Here is a 24,366-nt window from a genome sequence, read left to right as displayed (position 1 = left end):
GAATGTAGGAAAATTGGACAGAGATTAGACAAAATTAACAAAACCGAGAGGATTAGAAGCAACAGCTGCCCAGGATCGAGCTGGTCTTGTTTGGTGTGCAACAGAGAAGATTAAAGAGGGGGATATGGTAAATACCCTTCAGTCTATGTGCAGCTGCTATTACAGGGATGCTGATCAATTCTTTTTTTGTTTGCTGCTTGGTACAGCAATGGGAACTTGGCTCAGTTTTTAGCGAAAATTGTTTTAGCATCATTATTAGAAAGAAAAGCTAAGCGTAAGGGCACCGAAGCACCACGCGAGGCTGTTTATGTTAGGAGTTCGTCTTTATGGGACCAGTTTGAACAAACATCCCTCAAGAAGGAGGTCAGCCTACTTGACCCACTCCAGTGCTGCAGATTTCCCTGTTTCGTACCCCCCACCAAGGAGCAGCGACGGCCCCTCCGGACCGGCTTTCTCCCCGTACGGAAGCCACTAGGTATTTCTGGTACTCGTTCTACGCATGCATGGGATTAACTTTCAATGGTGTACCACTAACAACTGACTTGACAATGGCCAGTGCACAAGCATGGAGTGCAGCCGGAGCAAAACAAGGGAGCAGCCGAGCTCTTGCAGGCGCCGCGGGAGAGGCGTCCTGCCAGGCGGGCCTGCTGCCAGCCGCGCAGGCACCCCGCCATTAGCCACACGCGAGATGCTGATGGATGAGGGCGCAGAGCTGTGTCTGGGGACCAGCCTTGCGCCTCGCCAGGGCACGTCTGCGGCTGGAAACGGAGCGCGGCTTCCCTCCCACGCCCCGGGCAGCAACACCCCCCCAGCCCCTGCCCTCCGGTTACACCGTCACAGCCCCACAGGACTACAACTCCCGTCGGCCCCCTCTACGGCGGAGAGCGCATGCGCCAGCCGACTCCCTGCGTGCCCCCGGCCCCAAGTCCTTTCGGGATTTGTAGTTCCGATGCGCGGCTAGGGCCCTCGATGGTGGCGCGGTCGGGGACTCCATTTCCCGTGGGCCTGCGGGCGGCGCATGCGCCTTGCGGGCAGCGGGGCGAGGTGGAGAGGGGGACGCAGGGCAGTGAAGGTTCCTGTGTGCGCTGGCTGCGGCCTGGCACTGAGAGGAGGGGCGGCCAGGGCCCCAGCCACGGCCCCGGCGCAGGACTATGGACCCGGCCGAGGCTGTGCTGCAGGAGAAGGCTCTCAAGTTCATGGTGAGGGGCCGCGGCGGTTGTTGGCGCGGGGGTGGGCACCGGTGTGTGTGTGGAGGGGGGAGGGATGAGCAGGGGCGGAAAGGGGGGGAGATGGGGCTGGGGGCAGCGGGGAAGGGGACCCTCGGGCGGGATGGGCGGGGGGCGCCGGGCTGGCGGGGGAGGGCGATGAGCAGGGCCGCAGAGGCGCCGTGGGGTGCGGGGAGGGGGCTGCGTGCCGGGAGCGGGGGCCCCAGATCCATGGATAAGTGTCATTGGGGGTGGGAGGGTGGCGGGGCTGCGGGGGCCACCTGGGAGCGGGAGAAGTTAAACTCGAGTGAGGCAAGAGCTGGCAGAGGGGCCCAGAGGCACCGAGGGGCAGGTGAACATGTAATTTTTGGGATTTTCCCTTCATTTACGCACCTGAGACTATCCTGTACTGCACAGCATCTCTCTGCGATTTTATTTTGTTCTTCCTTCCGTGCTGCCGTGAGAGCTGTAAATACTGACACTGAAGTCTTTCACCTGCTGCAGCAGCAGATCACTGCTAGCGCATGTGAAGAGCACCTACATTGTTTAGGTTTTGTGAGTTGGCCTTTGGCATGGAAAACAGCCTTGGGGGTACTTGCACCCAAGATGCTCTTGGAATGTGGCTAGTTTACTTAGATTTGAGGCATGATGCAGTTAAGCTGTAGTTTCATTCTCTTTTTCTTCATTTGTTGATATTTCTAAGTCTTTTTGGCTGGAAACATAAGACTTAGAAATGAAAGCAAGCTGGTGCCAGCTGGTTTTAATGTAAATTTCGGGTGCCCAGAAATGTTGTTTTCCCTGAGGATATAGTTTAAATGACTGGCAACACATGCTAAAAGTTTGGGTTGGATTAGTGCTACCAGTGGTACAGAATGACATCGAAGCTCACCAAGAGGAAGCAATTCTATGAAACCTTCAGAACATATGGCCAAAATGAAGTAGAGGAAACACTAGTTGCAAATTTTAATTTTTAATTGAGCTTCAAAAGACTTGTTTGGCTTCCGTTTTTTAATCTTGTAGAACTTGTTTCTCTTGAGACTTTTTGACCCTCTCACTAGTAGTCTTCAAGTTTGTCAGATTTATAGAGTCTCAGCTCAGTGAAGTGGGAAAATGCTGTGGATACCTAAATAGGCAAGGTAGCAATTAGTAATAATGAACTATCCTCTTTGGTGTGTGATTGGCCGAAGGAGTGTCCCAGATCCGGTTGCACTTGTGTTTGGGCAAGCTTGGTAATTACAACCTGCCTCTAGATAGTGAGTTTCATATACTGAAAAGTTTCTGCTGAAAAGTTTTAGTCTCCTGCCAAACAGCATTGTGAATGTGCTGTGCTGACTTCTTGTATGTTGCTTTTTTTACCTCCTGTGCCGAGATTCCCATCCAAGGTCTTAGTCCAGGCATTTGAGATCTTCCACAAGATTGGGCCTGCGACCGGAGGGAATCGCTGTCTGTCTTGCAGCTGGCTGTGCTCCATTCAAACAATAAAGCTCCCCGACACTAGGGAGAGACCTGAGTGTGAGAGCGAGCTGCTCTTGCAGGAGATGCATCTATTAAGAGCACCAGATAAAGGGAGGAATTATCAAGATCAGGCTGCACTGAGAACTAAAAGCTAAACCAAGTTCCTCAATGTTTCATTAAAAAGCCTCTTGTATGCAAAATGCTTGTAAAAAGTGCAGTGAAAGATGTGGCTTCCCTCTGTCCCCTCTGAAGTTTTTAGGGTATTTTTGCTTGCAGGTTCAGAGTGAGAATAGCTGTTGTTTAAGGCATCTCATGCTTTCACATTAGCGCACGTCTGTCCAGAGCATAGCTCTTACTTTAATGATGCTGATGAAGTAAAGTTTTTGTCAGGCTTTGTGGGGCCTTTTGGTGTTTGTGGAGGTGAGGCACAGGTGTGTTGTTTTGGTACGTGAGGTATCAGTTGCAAGCTGTCAGCTTGTCCCTCCTAGGAAGCGTCTTGTTTCTGCCTTTCAGCACCCAGAAAGTGCTTAGCTACTGCGGTAATGGCATTGGTACAATTATCTACATAGCAGTAGTAGATCAGCTCGTGCATCCTCTCAGCTAATGCTGAATCATTCACAGTGTATTATCGTGTTCATCCAAGTGTGTGATACGCTTCATGTACATCCTCCTCATTAGGTGGCTTGCAGTTTGGGTTGAGGTGGGCTTTGCTATTAATTATTGATTTTCCTGAGAGTTTCCCAAGTGCCATCATAGGTAAATATTCAAGTATCTTTTAGAGGCATGAGAGCTATTCCCTCTCCAGCTTTTGGTAGTTTTGTTTTTGATATGGATTTGTGGTAGGCTTCATTTCACGTTGAAAAGCAGCCCTGTAGGTGGTAGTAATTTTGTGCTCCTCTAGAAAATAATACTTTTTCCACTTAAAAATGTCAATAATTATTTTTTGGCATTGACTTTGAGCAGCTCTCTTCAGTCACAAGGTATCAGGCAAGACTGACCTAGTAATTTTTTTTTTTATTTTAATGTCTAGCTCTAATAGAAAAATGTCACATGGAGACTTCATCCAATGCTAATATTATGAATGAAATTATCTAGCTTTAAAGTATCTGTATTTGATGCTTTGAAAGACAAACCAGACTCTGTTTTTTTTTCTGTGTGCTCATGTCGATGCAACTTTTTGACGGGAGTAAAAGAAGGCTGCCGCCTTACTGGCTGGTATTGGCTTGGTTGCTTGCCGATGAAATAATATTGCATTTAGCTAATATCTGCTACGAGTTTCCTAGTTATCCACGGTCAGCTACAATATGTATAATCTAATACTTTAAGGTTTAAGTCATTTATTAAACTTAATTTGCCTACTCAGTTTACATCTACATCTTAAGAAGGCCTAATTTATTTCTGATACTAAAGTACTGTGTATTAGCATTATGCAATTCTAAGCAATTGCTCACCAGGGAAGACTGTTTTTGTTGGTGAATGAGTGTTTTCTGTTGTGTATTGTTCATGCCATCTTTCAAAGATTTTTTTGAATGAAAGCCAGTTCGTAGATTTAAAATATGATCTTGTAAATGATATAGTCCAGTATTCTGCAGCTACACCAAGGATTTTGCCAGAGTGGAACTTGCCTCAGTTCACCTCAGCCCCTTTTCGTGTTTCTGCAATACTTCAGATGGAACTACACTGTTTGTAAAGTATGTTGTGTAAGAGGCTGATGCACAAGATGAAAGGAGAGGCGAATGTGTCCATTAGCTTAAAAAAACCCACACAAAAACCCTTTCCCTGGAGAGCTCTGTTTTTATGCCTTCAAGAATATGGGATTTTGGTTGTCATAGCCATTTACAAAAGTACTAGAAATGAGGTGCTCAATAAGTAACTTTCATATTTGAATAAAGTGTTTAAAACTGTAGATACAGTATTTAAAGTATGAGTGCAATAGGCTCAACTGAGACTTTGATTAAATGTCATATAAAGCAAACTACATATGCCTGCATAGAATAGTAGATATTTTTTCAAAGTAGCTTCAAATGGTTCTGTTAAGTGTACGAATGTTCTGATGATTATCTTTTTAATTAAAATGAGAAATCTTTGTTTAAAGTGGCATTCTTTTTTACGGCCTGTTACTGTCTGTGTAACAATCATTTCTTAAGTCTGAACGTTTTTAATTCCAGGAATCCATTTATATAAAACTATGTTTAGACTTAATTAAGGAATGATTCTTACCAAGCTTGTAAATAGCCAGGAAAAAAGGGACAGAAAATAAAACTGACATTCACACTTAACAGAATGATTGTTACAAGGTATGTAATATGCTATAAAAATACAATAAAGCCCTTTTTATAAGAGTTCATATTTTTTGTTCCTCATTTTGAAAGGTATTTAAGAAAAATATCAAAGCTCTGTGAAGCAACATCTGTTTTCTTCAATGGACTAGTGACAACTTCAGTTGTGTTTAATTAGCAGTGCTTGGAGCTGTACCTGACCAGTTTGGGATCCTGTCTAGGATGGTTTGAGAGGCAATAGCTTGATACTTAATGAAGTTTCACTTTCTTAGTTTTTCTGAATGAATCAATTTGCAGTATGTAATTTAACTTCCTGGCTTGTGAATAGAAAGATGTTGATACTAGCGTTCTTCGTGGTGCCTTTTTTCAATTTCTCCCCCAGACCGCCGTTTTCTTTCTGGGTGACATGATTCTAGGAGGTCCTGATGTCCTTCCAGTTTCACAGGAGAATCAAAACCTGTTGTCTTTTAAGATGAATCTGTGAGTTGTTTTTGATTGTGGTGGGGTTTTCTTTATTTTTTGTTTTTTAACGAGAGAAAACACTGAACTTCCTTAATTTTTATATTCTCATGCTTGTAGGAGATTGCACGTAACTGACAGATAATATAGTAAGGAATAGTCAGCGTAATGGGAGGCTGAAGGGTAATAAACTTGGAATCTCTTGGGTTTTTTCTTCTATTTGTGTGTGTGTGTATATATGGAACAGATGGATGAAGGCTTAGGCTTTAAAAGAGGTTCTGTTTGCCCTGAACCTCTATGATTTATGGTGTCAGTAGGACTGGGTTTTTAAGACCTAGGACTTGTTAGCTATTGTTTTAAAACTCTGCTTTGAGAACCTTACAGTCTTCCTAATACCATATTTGTGTCGTAATCGTTGTGGCAGAGAACCCTGGGTGTCCGAAGCAAGGGTGGCATGAAAGCAATGAAAATAATTTTGTAAAACAGCTGGGATAACAGAAAGTTGCCTCCTAAATGCGGGGTTGCAAGTCCCGCTTGAATATTAAACATATGCTTAGTAATTTTTTCCAATAGAAATGAAATGACATCCTCTTAGTTTGATGATTTGTTGGGACTAATATATTGTAAAGAAAATATTGATTTATTTTATTCTACCCCAAATGTTATGCCATAGATTCTTTTGCGCTTGTTGCAGGCCTTTGGTACTTTAGTAACTTCACCCCCACTTCTCTGGTAGTGTTTCATCTCAGCCACTTTGCTCCATTAAATGTATGCAATTAGAAAAGCAAATGGCAAATTTGCTATCGCATCACTGAAGTATTTAGTTTCATAGACTTAAAAAGCAGAATTTGTTGCACCGTGCTCTCCGCACTGTGATATATACTATAAACAGCAGAGAGAATAGGCTGACCTTAATATTTGCTTCCCAGACTAAATCGCCGCCTTGCAGCAGTTATTTTCTACTGAATAAAAAGTTTAATTTCACGCCCTGATTAGTGCTAGTATGTGCAGGTGGATATTTATTTTATGCAGCTAAACTAATCTGCCTTGGCAAATAATTTGCCAGTCAGCAGAGCTATAACTCCTCATTAGTATTTGGTACTAAATTATCGTTCTCATTAGTAAGATAAAGCAGACTGTTCTAACCACAAAGTTTGATTAGGCAAAGGGTTTCCTAAATAATCCTTGGAAGAAACAGGACATGCACAGTGGCCTCCACATTCTCAATATTCTGTAGTGGTTTGTGATATGAAAAGAGGTAATGAAGACTTCAGAGGCAGAAAATAAAATTATTCTGTGTTATGTCTAGAGGTAAGGTGGGAATGTCCAGTGCTTGGAGATCGCCTCTGTGAGAGGTGCCTGATGGAGAAAGAGTGAAATGGTGATCTGCGGAGTATTGCCAGTGACCAACCACGCTCTGATCTCTGGGCCATAAATGCCATGGAAGTGTAGTTACATTGTTTTCTTGTTTATTTTCAGTGTTAGTAGCCACTGAGGTACTAGAAATAATGACTTGAGACTAGAAGTTAAATGGCAGAGGAAACTTCATGGTCTGGTCTCATTTAAAATACACATTCTAAAAACATTTAAAGTGGCGATCAGAAACCATTTCCTGATGTATGGATGTTAACTTAATATGCTTGTCAAGTGGATGTGTTCATCCACTGTTTTGTTTTCTTTGGATTTTAATGTGCTGGTAGTTTTTATCATAAAACTTGCTAATGAAAAGTACTTGTTTTCTATTACAAGGAAAGCTAGATTTTCGTTAAGAATTAAGTGAAGGGATTCCACTGACTATTTTCATCTGTATAGATGCATTTCTCGTCATATTCATTTTCCCAGTGATCCCTGCAACAATATTTAGGGTGTGAATGATCAGATCACATATAAGACCAGCAAAACCAGCAAGCTGAGCAACTTGATTATTTTGTGTAAGAATTTTCATGCTCAATTCAATAATGCAGATGGAATAAGATGTTTTCTCACTTCCTTGTCTGCTTACATTGTGTCATCTCTAGCCTCCATGTGTGCTGGTGAGATTTATGTGATATTTAACCATTCTCAGTGGCAAACTTAACTAGTGTTTCTAATGTTTGATATTTTCTTCAGTCTTCCTCATTTCCTTCTTCCTACCTTTCAGGAGATGCTCAGCAAGGTGTATTATTTATGTATTTTAAGTGATTTTGCACAGGAAGACTGAATGCAGTGTGTGTTTCGCTGTGGAAACTGAAAGCGACTTGTACTATTGCAGAGTCCAGTCGCTGCGGCTAAGTGTTTAGTGCTCAAAATACAAATAAGCAATCACACATGAAGCTGTTTTGTTGACAGGATGCTGATTAGTGCTGAGAAGAACTTCTTGATCCCACAGAAACTGTTGAAAATAAACGTCCTGGGAGTTCCATTAAATATGTCCCTGCTTATTAAAAAACAATACTTTCTAATGTCTCTTTATCTGAGGTCTTGGGGAACTCTAGGGTTGGACAAATATTACGTCTGCTTTGCAGAGAAAGCTGAACCTCAGAAATTTGCCTGGGGTCATGGACTGGAGAAATTTGTATAGGGTCATATGGTATGCTGATAATAGAAGACACAATAAAAAAAATGGTTCTTCTAATAGCTAACCTTGTGCTTCTGACCATGTTTTGGTTAATTTTACAATTGGCTAGCCACCTGTTAAGATAACACATTTTATCATTAAACAAAATTAATTTTAAAAATGGCTTGAAACTGTCTGTTTTTAATGAGATCTGAATATTCTTAGTTTTAATCTGCCTCATGAGGCTTGTCTTTCTTCTGGGAAGTATGTTGTTACATCATTAAAATATCATCCCCTACTGAGAGAGAAATCGGTCCCATTCACTAAATGGCAATACTGAAACAATGACAAGTATTTCTAAAAACTGCATTAAAATGCATTTTTTCTTTCATCTGCAAGTTCCGTGGTTCCATTAACCAATGGGTGCTCAGCCTGCTTGCAGCTCTGTGTGCACAGCCGATTTTGGTAGCTGTGATGGCAGAGGGTTTGAGAAGCGGCAATGAAGACTTTCAGTTTTAAATTATTTCACTTTTCCACAGTGATTTTGCTTGGAAACAAACAATTGATCATAATTTTGTGCTCTCTAGCTGCTGCTAGTCCTTTTCTGTACTAAGAATTGAGAAACATCTGATTTAGTTTTCCCTCCTCTCACTGCTGAAACAGGGTCTGTGCATTCGTCTTGATGAGAGCAGGAGGAAGGAGAGAATGAGGAAGAATGGGAAGGCTCAGCAAGGGGTCTTTCCAGTCTTCTTGAGGGAAGGACCAAAGTGGTTACAGTCTGTGAGCAGGAGCCGTGCAACCTCTCGGCTGAATCCACTGGAGTAACCAGTTTGGACTAGCAAATTGCCTTAGTGCTGGTTTAATTTCCTTCATCCCATGGTAAGAAAGGAAAAGTTGCAGGGACATACTATGAAGGAATGAAGAAGAAGTTCTTACTTGCAGTTGTATGTTAATAGAACAGTAATAAGTGTACTTCTAACTGTAATCTAGATGGCCCATCTTTCTCAGAAGCACCTGGAGCAAAACTGATCTGAAGAAGGCTGTAGAAAGGGAGCTTGGGAGATACCAGCCAGTGCAGAACTCTGCTGTGGTTTTTGCATCGGCTGGCTTTGTGCCTACGTGTGGATTCTCTCAGTTTGCAGGAGTCCTCTCTCTTGATGTTTCCAGCTAAGGAAGTAGTTATTCTTACAGATTGTGAGATGATGTGGGTTTTTGTTGAGTTTTTTTTTGAATATGGGAGGATGGGTTAAATACCAGGAGAAAGGTGATGGCTGTCTTTGCCTGGATACAAAGCAGGGCTAGACTGCACTCTGACTTAGAAAAGAAAATCTTAACCTATTCAGGCTTGCCCATGTAGCAACCAAAACAATCTCTAGTTGTTTCACAGAAAATTGGTCTAGCATGGAAGTCTGTCATACAGTATAGTCACTCTCCCTCTCTACACACGTCATTTGTAATTTATTGTGAGAGCGATACAGAATGGAGCAGTGTTTACAGAGGAGTTGCTTTTAGTTTATGGATAGTTGGCCTCAAATTCTGTCTGTTAGGAAGATGCTGGCGATTCTCCAGGTGAATTGTTCATTGGGTCTGCTCAATGCCTTTCCTTCCTGTATGCCAAAACTCTCAATGGGATTGGGAAGTGCAGCCAGCTATCATTCATCTCCTGCAAATTAGAACAATGAGAAGTGGGTGTAGTCTCAAGAAATGATGGATCAATCTGGTTTTAGAAGATGGGTCTTGGAAGCATCTCTGCAGTTTTCTGAAGAAATCCAGACAATAGTAACACCCTCTTCAAATATGACAGATGGTGTTTTGTGTTGCTAATAGATTCTAAAGAACAAAAATCTACATTCCCTGTTAATTTTCTTTTTGTAATTTTTTTCCTTTTTGTTCTTCTCTTCTGGATGACTCCAGTGAAGTGTGTTGCCCCTGTACTTTGTCACAGCTGTTGTTCATAAACAAGCATAAATGTCCTGAAAGTTTTTTTTACCGACAAGAAGATATTCCTATATATCTGTATCTCACTGATCTTAAAGTAAGACTTTATGCAGAGGCAAAACATTCAGAGCCCATCAGTGAGAGGAAACATCTAGTCCCTTTTGAAAGCTACTCAGATCACTTAAGTGAGTAGCATTTTCTTTGCTATGCCACTAGAGCTATTCCAAATTTAACTACTTTGAAAGCTAGAATCCTCGTTCTTATTTTCCAGCTTAACTTAGTTCATGGCTGATTCATTCTCATTTGTTCTTGTGCCAGTGTTGTCCTTGACCTTAAACAACTCTTCTAGCTCCCCTGTGTTCATCTGCATGTATTTGTGGAGAGCAGTCATATTCTCCTCTGAGTTGGATGTGTTCAGGCTGTACAAGCCTTCTTTCGTCACGGCATTTCCTATAATGCTTGATCATTTTAGCAGACCTTTTTAAACAGCTGCAGAATTTGATTAATCTACCTGGAACATGAGTGACCAGAGCTATACAGAATATTCCAGGAAAAGTTTTATTTGTTCCTTGTACAAAAGCAGTAATCCCAGTTTCTCTCTTCTAGGAATTTTTCATTTTTATACAATATCCTATAATAGTATTTGCCATCTTCATAGCTGCATCTTATTAGTGAACCATCGTTATCTAATGAGTAACATATCCAAGGGCCTCTTCCACTTTTCTCAGTTACTGAGTCCCTAGTTTATAAGGGAAATAATGTTACTTTTAGATTTATGTACATCCTGTGTTGGTTCTGTTAACCCAGGTCTTCAAGATGGCATGTCCTATGCACTTATGGTGTCTCTTAACTTTGTCTTCAGCCAATTTCATTAGCATATTGGTAATTCTTGGTTTTTTTAGCCATTAATTAGACTATTTTAACATTAATTTCAACACCAGTAATGGATTTCAACAAGGATCAATTTCTGTACAGCTTCATGGTTCCCTTTTCAAAATAACCTGTGATCCCCTACTCTTTTTAGTTTCTTATCCTCCTTACAACTCTGGTATTAATCCTAATCCTCTCCATTTTAACCAGTAACTTCCTACATGTCATCTATCAAATGCTTAACTACTTCTTATTTGTCTAGACTTCCGTGATCTTCTTAAAGAAGAAGATTGGGTTAGTCTAGCACTAATTCTAATTTGTTCTAAATTGGGAGTAGATCTACTTAGACCTCACATGGTGACTGCTTGGTTTTGGCAATAGTTATCAGTACTCAGTCTCAGTAGATTTCCTTTCTTAGGAGACAGGACAAAAGGACATACTGTTTGTCTGTTTGTGCTTTAGTTTTTGGTGGTTTTTTTTCTTTTTAAAGGTTAGCCAGTCAATTCTGCAACAGTTTAGACTCATTCTGGTTAGTCTTCTTACAGATACTTGTTCTCCGTGGGGATGCTGCCAGAGGCTGAGTGTTAGGTATCTTCAGCTCCTTGTCTTGCCCCTGCTTCATTCTTGCATCACAGTCTTCTGAGACAGCAGGTTTCTTTGATACTTCTCATTTTAAGGAGGAGTTTCGTCTAGTTAAGCCAAGCAAAGGAGCATTTACATCTTGTGCCAGTCTCAAGGACTTGAGAACTGTGATAGAGCTGAACTCGGTACAGGGCATTTAGATCAGGAAAGGAAATTTAATATTTCTTGGTAAGTACTTGAGGCATTTAGTTATGGATTCCAAGTTGCTTATGATGGGTGAGTAGGTCCCACATTGTAATTGTAGCACAGTGCTTTGTGAGGGAAGTGAATTGGGGTAGAAGGGCCGTTTTGCAAACAGGAAGTTTTTTTAGTTGCTTAATTGAACGGAAAAATGTTTGCCTTGAGTTCTGGAGTCTGCTTTTGAAAGCATTTCCATTTCTGCAGAAAAAAATCCAGTATTCCTCTTACAAATCTGTCTGCTTAGTGTATGAACTGCAGATTTCCTTCCAGGATAGTTGGCGCAGACCTCTAGCCTGTGTCTTTTGCATGATTTTTTTGTCCGCTGCCTAAAATTCAGCAGGGGATCAGAAAGGTGAAAGTTAGCATTGTAGGTTTTTCTGTTGATTATGGAGATCATAGTTTTTCAGACTTCATAATTGTGTTCACGCTGGCTGTATTTTTTTTTTGAGTACAGAATTTTCTATTCCTGATACTCTGAGTCTCGATGAAAAATTAGAATCCAGGTGAGCTCTCTGACTTTTCTATGGACTTAGGAAAGAGACAGGATACTTAAAAGGCATCAGCTGCATTTTATTGATCTCTAGACAAGCTTCCAGCTGCTGTTTTATACATGATGTTTGCATTGTGGATGCCACTGTTCTTGTTGGATACTTACCTGGCACAAGTTCAGACAGTAGCATGAGAAATGTAGCTTCTCTTTTCTTCACCACGGATCTTGCAGTCTTGAAGGAGGCTGAAAACAGGACTTGAATTTCGGACTCAGGATGTCAAGTGGTTGTGAAATCAAGCGTGTTCTTACTCATGGGCACAAAGAGGATCTCTTTATGCTGCTGTAGTAAGCATATTCACAGAACTTGCTGTTACTTTGTCCAAAGATTAATGGAGTGCTGTCACAGATCTCCATTTGGTTTTGAATACTGTAGCTTAGAATTCTTGTGAGCCCTTAAGAAGATATCCAGGTGTTTCACATTACAAAAGTAGTTTTCCTGGTAGCTGCTGCCTTTTTATCTGTCAAGGAATATAAATAGACATTCTTCAGTGGGAGTTGTTTCGGAGCACATCCTCCAAACAATTCACTGGAGAACAAGAGTAGCCATGTTCACCATGCGCGGTGAATTCATTAAGTTTCCAGGCAGTCGGAGCCTACTGTTTGAGAGTGCCGTGTCCTTCTGAAGGAGTTTGTATCAAACTGTGAGATCTGAAAGTCAGCCGACTCAGAGTTCGTTCATTCCTTCTACAAGATCTCACAAAAAACATGCTTAAATATTGTCAGATTATGGGTTTAGAATTGGAGAGCTCATGGTTTTCTCTCCTAATAACAGCAAAAGATTTTGAAATCCTGTCTTTGGTTTTGTTGAATGAAAGTCTTCAGATCTGACTGTGCTTTATTTTGACTGTTGCTTTGGGCAGTGGAGTGAGGTACCTATTTGGGCCATGAAGCTGTATATTCTGTAGTAGGAATTCTATTTATTGCTGTAGTGCATACAAACTCATTAACAGGTTCTGGGCCACAGGGGCTATTTTCCTTTGCTGTGGGAGTCATCTCAACGGGACGATCTTCAGCACGACTGACCATGCCCTCCCATGTCAGTGACTGACAGATCTAATTCTGCCTCTGTAGCTGAAAGCCTGTTAGTTAATGGATTCGTGAATATTGTTACTCAGAGGCAACCTTCAGAGTATTAAAATGCAATATTCCTATTCTTCACTTGATATTTATCAAGCAAGGTTGTATATATAATGAATGCAATGTTATCATCAAATAAATACTGTGTGTAGATCATAACTTAAAAGGACTGAAAATATGAGTAGCTTCACTGTTGCTTTGCAGTGAGAGAGAGAGATGGGTTTAGCTTGCCTGTTTAAATCATATGTGATGGAAACCCAGAGTGAACGTCCTCTCTGAGGGAGAAGGAAGCATTATGGGTTATAGGACCAGATTCATAAGATCCTTAGTACATATATATTTCATACGGGTCTCAACTTCCCCCCCCCCCCCCCCCCCATTTCTTCTTACATGGAAACAGATGAAATGGAGAAGCAGCAGTACTGACTTACAAGTATCATAGTAGGTTTCATTTTATAGTTGTCACCCTTGACATATTTATCCTTTCTTATGGAAGTGAAGATGCAGATATTTAAGAACCCTTCTTGCACAAAAAAGCCCAATTTCCGCTCAGTACTTAATTAGCACTTGTTTATGACACGGCATCTGATTTGATTTTCAAAACAAATTGCACAGTAAAGAGGCTGATATTTAAACTGTATAGTAACCACAGCTCCAGCTGTGACTCAAATATTGTAAGCCTTCAGGGGTTGTGTTTAGGCTTAGAAAATAGGAACTCAGGCCTGTAATTAAATGTCCTCTGAAAATCAGCCTTTGTAGGGAAGGGAAGAGGGTACCACTGGATTTTAAATTACTGACTTGTTCTCAGAGATCATTCTGTTGTTCTGGGCCTTGCTGTAGAAATCGAATGGATTAAAAATGGAAGAGTAGAATACTAAAGGAAAAAAGTCAGGGGGTGCAGAAAAAAAGATGAGCAAAGTGAGCTATTCTGGCTTATGTATCTATAGACAGCTGAAATATATATAATAATATAATTTACTATTTCGGTAATATATAGCTGATAAGTTCTGTGGCCACCAAGAAGACTAAAGAGAAAGTAGGCATTTTGTACAGGGTAGAACTGCATTTCAGAACTGTGAACAAGTCACTGATGGTTATGGACTGAGCCATCTGTGGTGACGGAAGGCTCATTTTTAAAGCAAGTCCTCAATAATAAATGTGAATGTCTTGGAAAAGGAAGTTGTCAGGGTTGTATTACAAATTAATATCTCTCCCAGATAAAAATGTGAAATATTCACAAAATGGCATGATAGGAGTTAGCAGTCAGAGTGCTTTCAGAGTTACTTTTTGAGGTGGCTATTGAAAGAGAGAGGAAAATTACCAGTCTGACTTCTAGTCATGGAAAACGTTGGAGCAGATGCTAAGAGAAAGTACTACGCTTCTGAATGATGTTGAGCCATGAGCATAAACGGGGCGTGCTCATGAAAGTACAAAAATGAGTAGATCTTGCTGGGCAATTAATTGTATTGCTGATAGAATTGCCTTGAATTGATCAGAAACATGGAAGATTTTAGTGATGACTGATAAAATAATACAGCTTTCAAGCCAGGCAGTCTGTGTCCCAGGTCTTCTAAAGGCTGGGGGAAGAGGGGCAATTTTATTTTATTTTTTTAAGTTACCAAGTATGTGTGAGTTCTTGTTCTCTAATTTTGTAGTTGTATGTCCGCTGTCATTCGGACACTGAAATTTGGAAAGTTTTAACCGGATGTACTTAATTGCTTATCTTTGCTGAAGGAGATGTTCCTAGGGGTCATTCACAATGTGCCTAGGAGAACCACAGAAATTTATAATTTAGGAGATTACTTGTAAAAGTTTAGCCAGTGTTGAGTCTGTGTGCATTAAATACATGTAAGTGAGAGCCCCAGAGATTTTAATTAAGTTACGCTTTTCTATCAGCGCTTGCGTTTGGTATGAATGGGGACTCACTTGTGCAAATATCCCGCTTCAGTGGTATAAGCAGCAGTATGAGGATAGTGACATACCTAGCACTGGTAAAATTTTCTTCTCTTCTGTATAGTTGATTTTCCCCTTAGATGAGGGAGACTTATCAAATGTGGAGGAGTCATACTTCACTGAGGGGGTTTTGCAAGTATGGTTCTGAGGATGATGGGTCTTAGTTTCCTATATTTGTATATTTAACTTGTCAGCACTGAAAAAAAAATCGAGTTCACAGTAGGTGCTGATCTGCTGAAAGTCCTGATTACTTTTATTGCTAATCCTCAAGGAGCTTTATTTGGAAGTTGCAAAGAAACTTGTGTGGGTAAGAGTTGTACAAACAGAAATACAGTGTTGTCTTTGATACTGGCGACACTTCTGCATGAAAGCAATCCTGTTGAAAGCAGTAGATCTGTTAATAACCTCGCATATTTCCAGGACCATTTCAAATTAAATGGTTTAAATCAGTGTCTTAAGTCAATTACTTAAACTACTCTGGACTGATGGGCTTTACAAACGTTAAGCAGCCTGCCCATCCTAAGAGAAAGCTTCACTGTTATCCTTTAATTTGTAGGTTAGGTGACAGAAACAGAAAGAAATGAAGTCATTTTTCACAGATTTGTTGTGTAAACCTGGGCAGATCTGAGACTGGTGTTCAGGTCTCTTTACTCCTGACACTGATTTCAAAAAGTTGTTGTTTCTGCTTGTTTATGAAGACTTTTTTTTTCCTTGATAGGTGTACCAAGCTGTGCTACTTTGAAAAAGCAACTGAAACACTTGAGCCAGAAGTGAAATGTGGGTTTGTGTAGTGTTCTTGCTAGATAAGGAGCACTTCATGTAATTCTCTTCCATTTTCCAAGCACATAGAAATGTCAGCAGTTCCTCTCAGCAAACCTGTGAGGTGGGCTAATGAGTGCTGTCCTCATTTTACAGTAGTAGAAAGAGTAACCACCCATGAAGTTAGTGCAGAAGTAAGGATGAGGTCTTGGAGCATGATGCTTCTAGCTGTGTGAGAAGTCCCCTAAAACATAGTTTGTTAATGTGTTAAGCATTGCAAGTCCAAACTCAGCAGGTGAATGCAGTAACCAGATATACTTGACTTTAATTTATCAGCATAATGTTGGTTATTAAAATTGATGTTTAAATGAGATTTCTGGCTAGGACACTAGGGTATAATCTTACTACTTCTTTGAAAGATTTGAGAGGTTTTCAATTCAAACTGGAGAGAAGGAAAAATAATTAATGTTCAAAGTATGTTGTAAAATCCTTTATGTGTACCTCTCTTTCGAGACAAGATTTTAGTCTGTTCTAGTTCTTGTTTTAATTTCAAATTCTAAGGCTGGACTTCCTCCCCACTGTAACTGTGAAGGTTTGTTGTTCAGTGGTGACACATTTTTCCTCTCCAACCGTGTTTTTTAGTGTTACAAGTACCAAGGTGGACACAGTTCTTAGAAACTAAATATTGTGCTGACACAAGAACAAATGAGGATAAACTCACCTTGAACAGAGAGTGCCATTCTGAAAATGAGAAAGATGTTTCCAGCCATTCAGAAGGATGGTAGGGGCACACATCTGCTGGTTTGGAGGGGAAGTACAGCGAATTGAGAAAGGGATTTTGAAGTAGTTTTCAGGAGTAAGAAAGATCTCTGGACTTGGTGTTTGTGGATGTCCTATCTGATCCTGTTGCTTAGATGTGATTTTAATTCCTAAGCATCTCCTTTTTTTTTGGGGGGGGTGAAATGGAACAGTTGAATCCACTTGATTGTGAGAATATCTTCAAACTGCAAATGAATGCCATGACAGGCGGTGTTTCATTTTTTTGTTGCATACTTTTTTCTAGCTGTAAGTTATGCTACATATGTTTTGTGCTTCCAGAACAATTGGACATTTTGTCATTTCCTCAGCCCGATAAAGCCTGAAAACAAGAAGTGGGGAGGAGATTATATTTGTCTGTCAGTTTGAGGCGTAATTTATGGCTGTGTGTGGTATAGTTTCCTGTTACCCCGGTATTAAGGCTACACCTCTTCATGGATTTTCCTTAGTCTTTTCATGTTGTCCAGTGTCTGGTCTGACTGTGTTGAGGATAGTGACTGTAAAAACACTCTCTGAGCTTGACTACTGCTGTTTTGACACCATTGAGCTTTAAGTAGTGGTAAAAGCATTAGTGACCATTGGTCTCTGCTACTGCACTCATCGCAGAGGCTGTGCTTATCCAAATTCATTTGTGCGGAAATTTTAAAGAAATACCTAGATGTACTGAGTTAAAATGTGAAATGGTAGCAATGGTGAAAATGGTGGTAGATTTAATACAGAAGTGTTCTTAAAGCAGCTGATATCAGAGGAGTAAACAAGAACTAATCTGGGGACTAAACTTTCATATGCGGCTTTAAAAAAATCTGCATTGTTTAAAATGCTCCAGAACTTAGACTTAGGCTAGCTAGGTCCCAGTGTAAAAGGAGGTCTCTCTTTATGTCTATTCTCTCCTAGCCCCGAATACACATGCCAAAAGATGGATTCCAACTTATATCTTCTGGATACCAAGCATGGCTAAAGCAGGTTGGACTGTATTATTGTTATTCATCTCATGTGAGGGACTGTGTTGGACACCTGTGCTTGTCTCATTAGTGAAGTACATAAATGAGGGTGTAATGAAGTTACAGTGCCATGTTAGCTGATACCCCTCATAGCCATCACTGTTTTGTGTTTATGCATGCTGTGTTTGTATAACATTTTCTCACCAGTCTTATGAATGTGCACTTCCTGTAAATAAAAGTTCAAAATGCAGTCACCTGAAAGCGAAAAGGGTCAGAGTCTGAAGAGAAATCTGCAACAACAGCTTGAATTACAGAATTAAAGTGGGCCTTCAAACACAAAGCTGCATGGTGGTGGTGCTGGTAATAATGGGGAGGCCACTGGGTTAAAACTCAAGAGAATTGCATCTAGCGTCTAATTCAGATCTGCCTGGGTGAAACAAGTATGGATACTCACATCACGTAACAATTGTGCAGTTTGACACAGTCTGACACTGTGGGGAGTCCCCACTCGGAAGTGGCCTAGTGCTATATTGCTCTGGCTATTATTAAAGGCCAAGCTTTAGATGTCTCAGCAGTCTGCCTCTAGCAGTTGCTGTCAGGTTTTCCCTTTTGTGAGTGAAAAATCCCCCTTCAGGAAAAAATAGCTTAATTTACAAATTGCCTGTACAAATCTCTTCTCTCATGAAGATACATGTATGATGAATCCCGCGTCCTTGAGAATACATGGCTTAAAGTTGCTGTTTTTGTAGAAAGCCAGAATGATGGTGTTGTTATGGCAACAAAAACTGGAAATATGAAAACAGCACAGATAAGCTGCATCCTGTTGTCGTGGTAACTGGAGTTGTGAAATGGTAAAACATGGTGGTGGAGGGATCTATGGTATCGTGAGCCCCACAGAAACAAAGAGCCAACTCACTTAGGTGGAGTGGAAGAGAATTAAAAAATACAGCTGCAAAACCCCTTAAAACACAAGAATTTCATTGCAGGAGCTAACAGGATGGCTTTGCCTGGACAAGGTCCTGTGCAGCCTGCTGTAGGTGACCCTGCTTCGGCAGGAGGGTTGGACTAGATGAGCCACAGAGGTCCCTTCCAACCCCTACTATTCTGTGATTCTGTGATTGTCTCCAGTCTTGTCTCAGTATCTTACAAGTAGTAAGTAGTAGTTTGTTTAAATAGTAAATAGTAACTTGTATGTGCGAGTTGCTTACTGCTGTCAACTTACATTGACTTCTGTGAAACTGAGAAGAGCTTGAACACGTATAAGATGATTGGTATTGAGTCCTGTATTACATTTGCAAACCATTTCTTTGGATGAGTGATGTGTTGCAAAGGTGAAGCGTGCTTTGGAGCTTCTCTCCGAGAGACTGTTTCTCTCTCTTCCCAAGGCCACACTAGTGAAGGTCAGCTGGGACATTGAAGCTGATGTCTTCTTGATTTAAACTTTGCTGAGCTGGAGGCAAGGTGTCTCAGAGGAATCTCAACTCTGCAATTATCGTCTCACAGAGCTCAAGTTTGTTGACCTATGGGGCATGGCATCAGTTTCTGTTTCTTATGTGGTAGGCTGGGAGAACAATAGGAAGAGGGTTGTGTGGCTGTTCTGTTTTTCTTTTACTTCTGAGGCAAACAGACCTGCATCTGCATTCTTCCTATGTTATATTACCAATACCCTGATGCAGGTGGGATATATGCTTTTTTTTGACTCTGAAAAATACTGAGGGGAAAAAACCCCACAGTGCTCTGTTAGTGAATTTTCCAAGGAGATGTTCACATCAGGCAACCTAAAATAATAGAAGAACTTACAGTTTGTAAAAAGTATTTTTCCGTGTGGCTGCTTTCCTTTTGATTTTTAGCTTACTGTTATTGGTTCTAAAGTCTTTATCTTAAATCTTCTTACTCCTCCTTGATCCACAGGAAAGTTATAAACCTGAGCTTGTTTCAGCAGCAGATGCTGTCATGGAAATAGCTTTGCTATCCCAATGTCAGTGCTGTGATTTCACCACAGGAAGTGTATGGGTAAGGGAATGGATACAAAGGGTGGAAACTTTTGATCAAAAGAGCGAGCTCTGGTAAGAAGCAGAGAGGTTACGTTTTTTTTGAGGTGAAATTGATTTGGTATAGGATATATACCAAAGGTCCTACCTTTAAAGTTCTTTAAAACCATATATTGGAAAGAAAGCCAATTTTGATGTATTTAAAAGCAGTAATCTACATATGCATCCAGACAGAATGGTGTCTGTGCATCAGGTTTATCCTCCTGGTGTCTGTGTTTTTTACAGGATCCTAATGTAATGATTTTTTTTTTTTCTTTCCCCTCAGCATAGCTGAGTATTGATCTACTGCCTGGCTTATACAGAATGTGAGAAGTATCCCAGTAACACATTGTATTAATGTGGGCTAAAAGCAGTTTATATTACAGATGAGGTGGAGGATGATGGAGTTCTGCAAGACTGGACACATACTATAAATATCCATAAAACTGACAATTTTATCTAAAAACAGTGCTGGCTGAATTTGCGTATTTTCAGCCTACTTAAACTGTGGATAATATTTGAACACTACCTGAGTATGGGTCGCCCACACTGATGCCATTACCCTCTGCCCTTTAATGGCAGGTTTTTATATTTGATGTTACTGAGCTGCAGTGGAGAGCTGTATTGTGGTACTGTGTGGGCTAGAGAAAGTACAGTACCAATGGCCGGAAATACACGTTGCTTTAAGAATAGCATATTAAGTAACCTGCAAAGCGCTCTCTAGCTGTTTGTGAGTTGATCTTTCACAAAAAGGCAAACACCTACAGTTAATTCATTCAGCCTTGATCTTCATTTAAGCCTTTCTTTGAATGGCAGTGTTCTGTAACATCCCACCACCTAGATGATGACCCTTTGAAGACAAGCTACAATTGATTTATGAGGGGAGGAAGGGGGGGGGAATGTTTGTGTATAAATATGATCAATAGATATAACATTCCAATTCCAATATTATATTGACACCTTCTGTGATTTAAGCGAAGCTGTGAAATTGGGCAAATTAAGCTCATAATTAGATGAAACACTGACAAAACATTATTTTGATTACATAAATGGGGAAATTAAAAGTATCATTTTAGGTGGCTTGTGAAACATGGTAATTCAGAGTTAAAGGTAATCCCTCCCCCTTGCATACCATTGTGAGCAAGTATGCATCACATAGGATATGTAATATAATGCACTCATCTGAGCCTTTCTGCCTCCCACTGTCTTTTGGAGTAGAATTTTTAGAGCTAAGTTATAAAACTGTAAATGTGTTTTATGCTGGAAATTCTCGGTGCTACCTTAACTAGATTGGTACCAGCAAAGGCCAGTATAATCAAAACACGGCACTTCAGATATTAATGGTCTGCACTTCAGTCAAGTCAGCTGGAAAAAACCAGGACTGTGGTGAAAACAGGATTCTTCCACTAGAATTGCACTTTCCTAGGAGAAAAATGCAATGATTCTGGAAATATTTTGGTTTTGTAATTTTGTCATTTAACATCTCCTCTTTAACTTCTAAAACATATATTCTATTTTCAGTGGATCCATATGCTTTCTAAAATTCAGACATGAATTCCTTGGGTGAAAAGTAGAAATAAACTTTCTTTCTGCAGTATGTTATTAATACTTGGCAGTGACATAGTACTTTCAGAATGCAAAGTGCTATGCAGACGTATCAGTTGTCCTTAAAACACTTCTGTGTGGTAGGTGCATAACATAACAATAATCCTGAGAGATTTTATGGAATTAAATAAAACTAGAGATGAGGGAAAATCTGATGAAACCTCAATTTCATCTCTCCACAAATGTAGGTTTGTTCTCTGCAACTTGTGTGATGGGAATCTAGACCAAAGTTGCAGAAGTGCCACAAGCTGAAGACATTTCAACCTGTTTCTTAGAGTAGGGTTGGGTATTTTTTTAATGCCTTTCAGCTGTTCAGGTTTAATGATGGTTAGGCATTTGGTATATTGCTCTTTCTGCTTTTTATTATAAAGGTGATGATTCATCGTTCTCTTCGTCTTGGCTCCCTGTTGTTTCAGTTTTTGGTGTTTATATGTCAGAGCTTCATAATTAAAGACACACTCAGTGTCTGGCACCTTTCTCGGGCAGGGTAGTTCTCTTGTCCTTGCTGTGTGGATGCAGAACTGAGATGCTGCGTGGCTCTGCCCAAACTCATGCAGCATGCCTATGTCAAAGAATTAGATTTATCTCTTATGGCATAATAAGATTTTAAATTGTTCGGAATTGTTGCAAAATCAGGCTTTAGACACGATGGAGCTTAATAGCAGCTAAGTTTTCTTGCTTATGAAAGAGCCTAATGCTCTTCGTCTTGTAAGGTCTCCATTTTGAGCCTTCAGATAGTTTCATGCTTTAGACTTTGAGATTGCTTTTAGTAAGTTTGAGTAGGGCTTGCTTTTAACAACACCGTCTTTGGTGTTGCTTAGAAGCGCACACAAGTCTCTGCCTGTTATATTCCTTAAAGAAGGGTATGGCATCTGAATTTAAAGCTCTGCAGGTGCACTGGTTTAGATTTATCAGCTTCATGGATTAAAGAGCTATAATTATGAAAACATTAGTGTTGTCTAGTTCAGATATGATCTACACAAGTTCCCTCAAGCACTTGGCAATTGAAGATCTTGTACGCTTTATGGATGGGAAGATGGCCCCTTTCTGGGGCATGTAACTTCTGTTTATCTGGAATCCTGGAGGTTGAACTCCAGTAACCACTCTTTGGAGAAAACATTTCTTCACAAATACTTACCTAAAAGCTGTTATTTGATCCTCCCGGATCCCACTCAAGTAAGAAATTATTTGGATAATCTGAATATGTAAACCCTTTTCTGTGTCCCTTATCTTTGATATTTAAGAGTAGTTAGTGAACTGGAATCTCTTGTAAAAAGTTACTGTAAGCGAGGGAGTTATCAGAAGATTAGAGAAGAGTTTGCATAATATATGCGCTAAGGAAAATTTACTGAGCAATTACATGATAAGTGGGAGTCTGAAGGAAAAGGAATTATTTCCAGCAGTTTGAGCTGTATGTGCAGAGCAAAGCTTGCAGAATGTAGAAACACCCTGAGCCATAGGGTGAAGGGGGAGACTGCTGCATGGAAGTCAGTGATCTGGCCCCAGGGTAAGAAGTCCAGTATTTCCTGTGTTTGGAATCTAGGAGGAGTGTTGTAATTGAACCCTGGTAGCGTGTTTCAGCCTCCGATTTGTGAGACCTAATTGTTTTGGAGATAGATCCTGCAGTTGTCCCAGGAACATATTCTCAGCTTTCCTTAAGTGAGGTGTTGTGTTGCTTGATTTGCAGTTCGTGAAAATGCTTCAAGGGTCTTTAATAAGATAGCTCCATTACTTTTGTTAAGCGAAACAGGAGCACAAACCATTTTTAATTGTCCCCATACATGCTTGTGGAAACTGAACACAACAGAAGCTGAGAAATTGTGAAAAGCACTGGTTGTAACAGCAACTGTGTGTTACCCTACCTGATTCTGGTGCAGTATCTGCCAGCTGGAAGAGCTGACAGTTTGTGGGCTGGTTGAACCCTGGGAGATCCTTCTCATGGTCCCACTCTGAGGAGTACTGTAGTTGCCTCTTTATTTTATAAGTTCATCTTCTTACCATGGAAAGACTTTCAAGAAAAACAGTGACAAAGAAAGTCAGAATTATCTTAAGTGCAAGAAGCAGTGGTCTGGGGTGTAAAGAGGTGTAAATTCTAACTGTATGCTTTTTGGCCATTGTTTTTGGCTTAATTAAGACTTACAGCTTTTAACATTTTTCTTATTTCCAAATGAAAACAGACAAAAAACTTTAGGCGAAAGTTATAAAAGTATTAATTTGCTCTGAGCCATGCTAGTCTCTTTGGTAAGTTCATAATTAGGCAGGATTTTTTTTTTAAATGGGTATTCTTGTCTCTCAGGTATATAACTGCTCCATAACTGGTAAATCTGTATTCATACGTTAGGGTTTTTAAAGGCATATTATTTACACAATTCACCGGAATGGCTCCTTTGGAAGCTGGGTGACTCTCTCATGTAATTACGTATTTAGTGTGCCTTGTATCCACTGTTGGGATAGGGGGGGAAGAAAAGAAAAAAAACAAAACGCACAAAACCCTACTAAAATAAAAAAAAAAATTCTCTTTCCATTTTTGCAGGTTTTTTTGAAGTTGTATCATATACTTTTTTCTCAGATAAGAAGCCTATACGATAAAGTGTTAACCCAAGCTAAAAAATGAAATATGTATGGCAGGTTTTTTAATTGTGAAAGTACACAAGATGCACTGGGAATTTATTTTCTTTTTTTATACCTATGTCATATATATTTAATCAAAGAGAACATTTCTCTGAACAGTAGAGGGAAAAATAAGAGATACCTTTTCATTTTTATTAATATGTGTGAGGTTGAAAGCATGAAAAGTGGACCAAAGAACAGAACCAAAATCACTTTTAGCCAGAAATGAATTTCTGGAATTATTATTATGTTTCATGAGACCAACATTAGTAATGTAAATAGCAGCTGCCTTATCTGGTACGTTCCATACAATGTATTGTATTCTGCGGTGACAGGAACAGTGCACACTGGACACAATGTGAAAGTGATGTGTGTTGTATTTTTGGAGTTGGCTTAGTTAAATATGTGGCAAAAAAAAGTAGAAGAGGAACTGCGTGGGATTGAAAAGTATTGGGGCTTGT

General features: G+C 40.2%; 1 protein-coding gene across 6 annotated transcripts in view; it reads left to right on the top strand.

The window, feature by feature from the left end:
• The first annotated feature begins 1,045 nt into the window (after positions 1 to 1,045).
• Positions 1,046 to 24,366, top strand: part of BTRC (beta-transducin repeat containing E3 ubiquitin protein ligase) — a 122,741-nt gene continuing 99,420 nt past the window's right edge. For 4 of the 6 annotated variants that reach the window (XM_075423601.1, XM_075423599.1, XM_075423600.1 and 1 more), the window contains exons 1-2: positions 1,046 to 1,199; positions 17,614 to 17,682. In XM_075423601.1, coding sequence (XP_075279716.1) covers positions 1,152 to 1,199; positions 17,614 to 17,682 — 117 coding nt within the window. In that variant the 5' untranslated portion in view covers positions 1,046 to 1,151. The remainder of the gene's footprint in view (positions 1,200 to 17,613; positions 17,683 to 24,366) is intronic. The other 2 variants (XM_075423602.1, XM_075423598.1) reach the window with 1 other exon arrangement.

Source organism: Opisthocomus hoazin, chromosome 6 (genome assembly GCF_030867145.1).
Source record: "Opisthocomus hoazin isolate bOpiHoa1 chromosome 6, bOpiHoa1.hap1, whole genome shotgun sequence".
Taxonomy (NCBI): domain Eukaryota; kingdom Metazoa; phylum Chordata; class Aves; order Opisthocomiformes; family Opisthocomidae; genus Opisthocomus; species Opisthocomus hoazin.
This window is presented reverse-complemented; position numbering and strand designations above follow the sequence as displayed.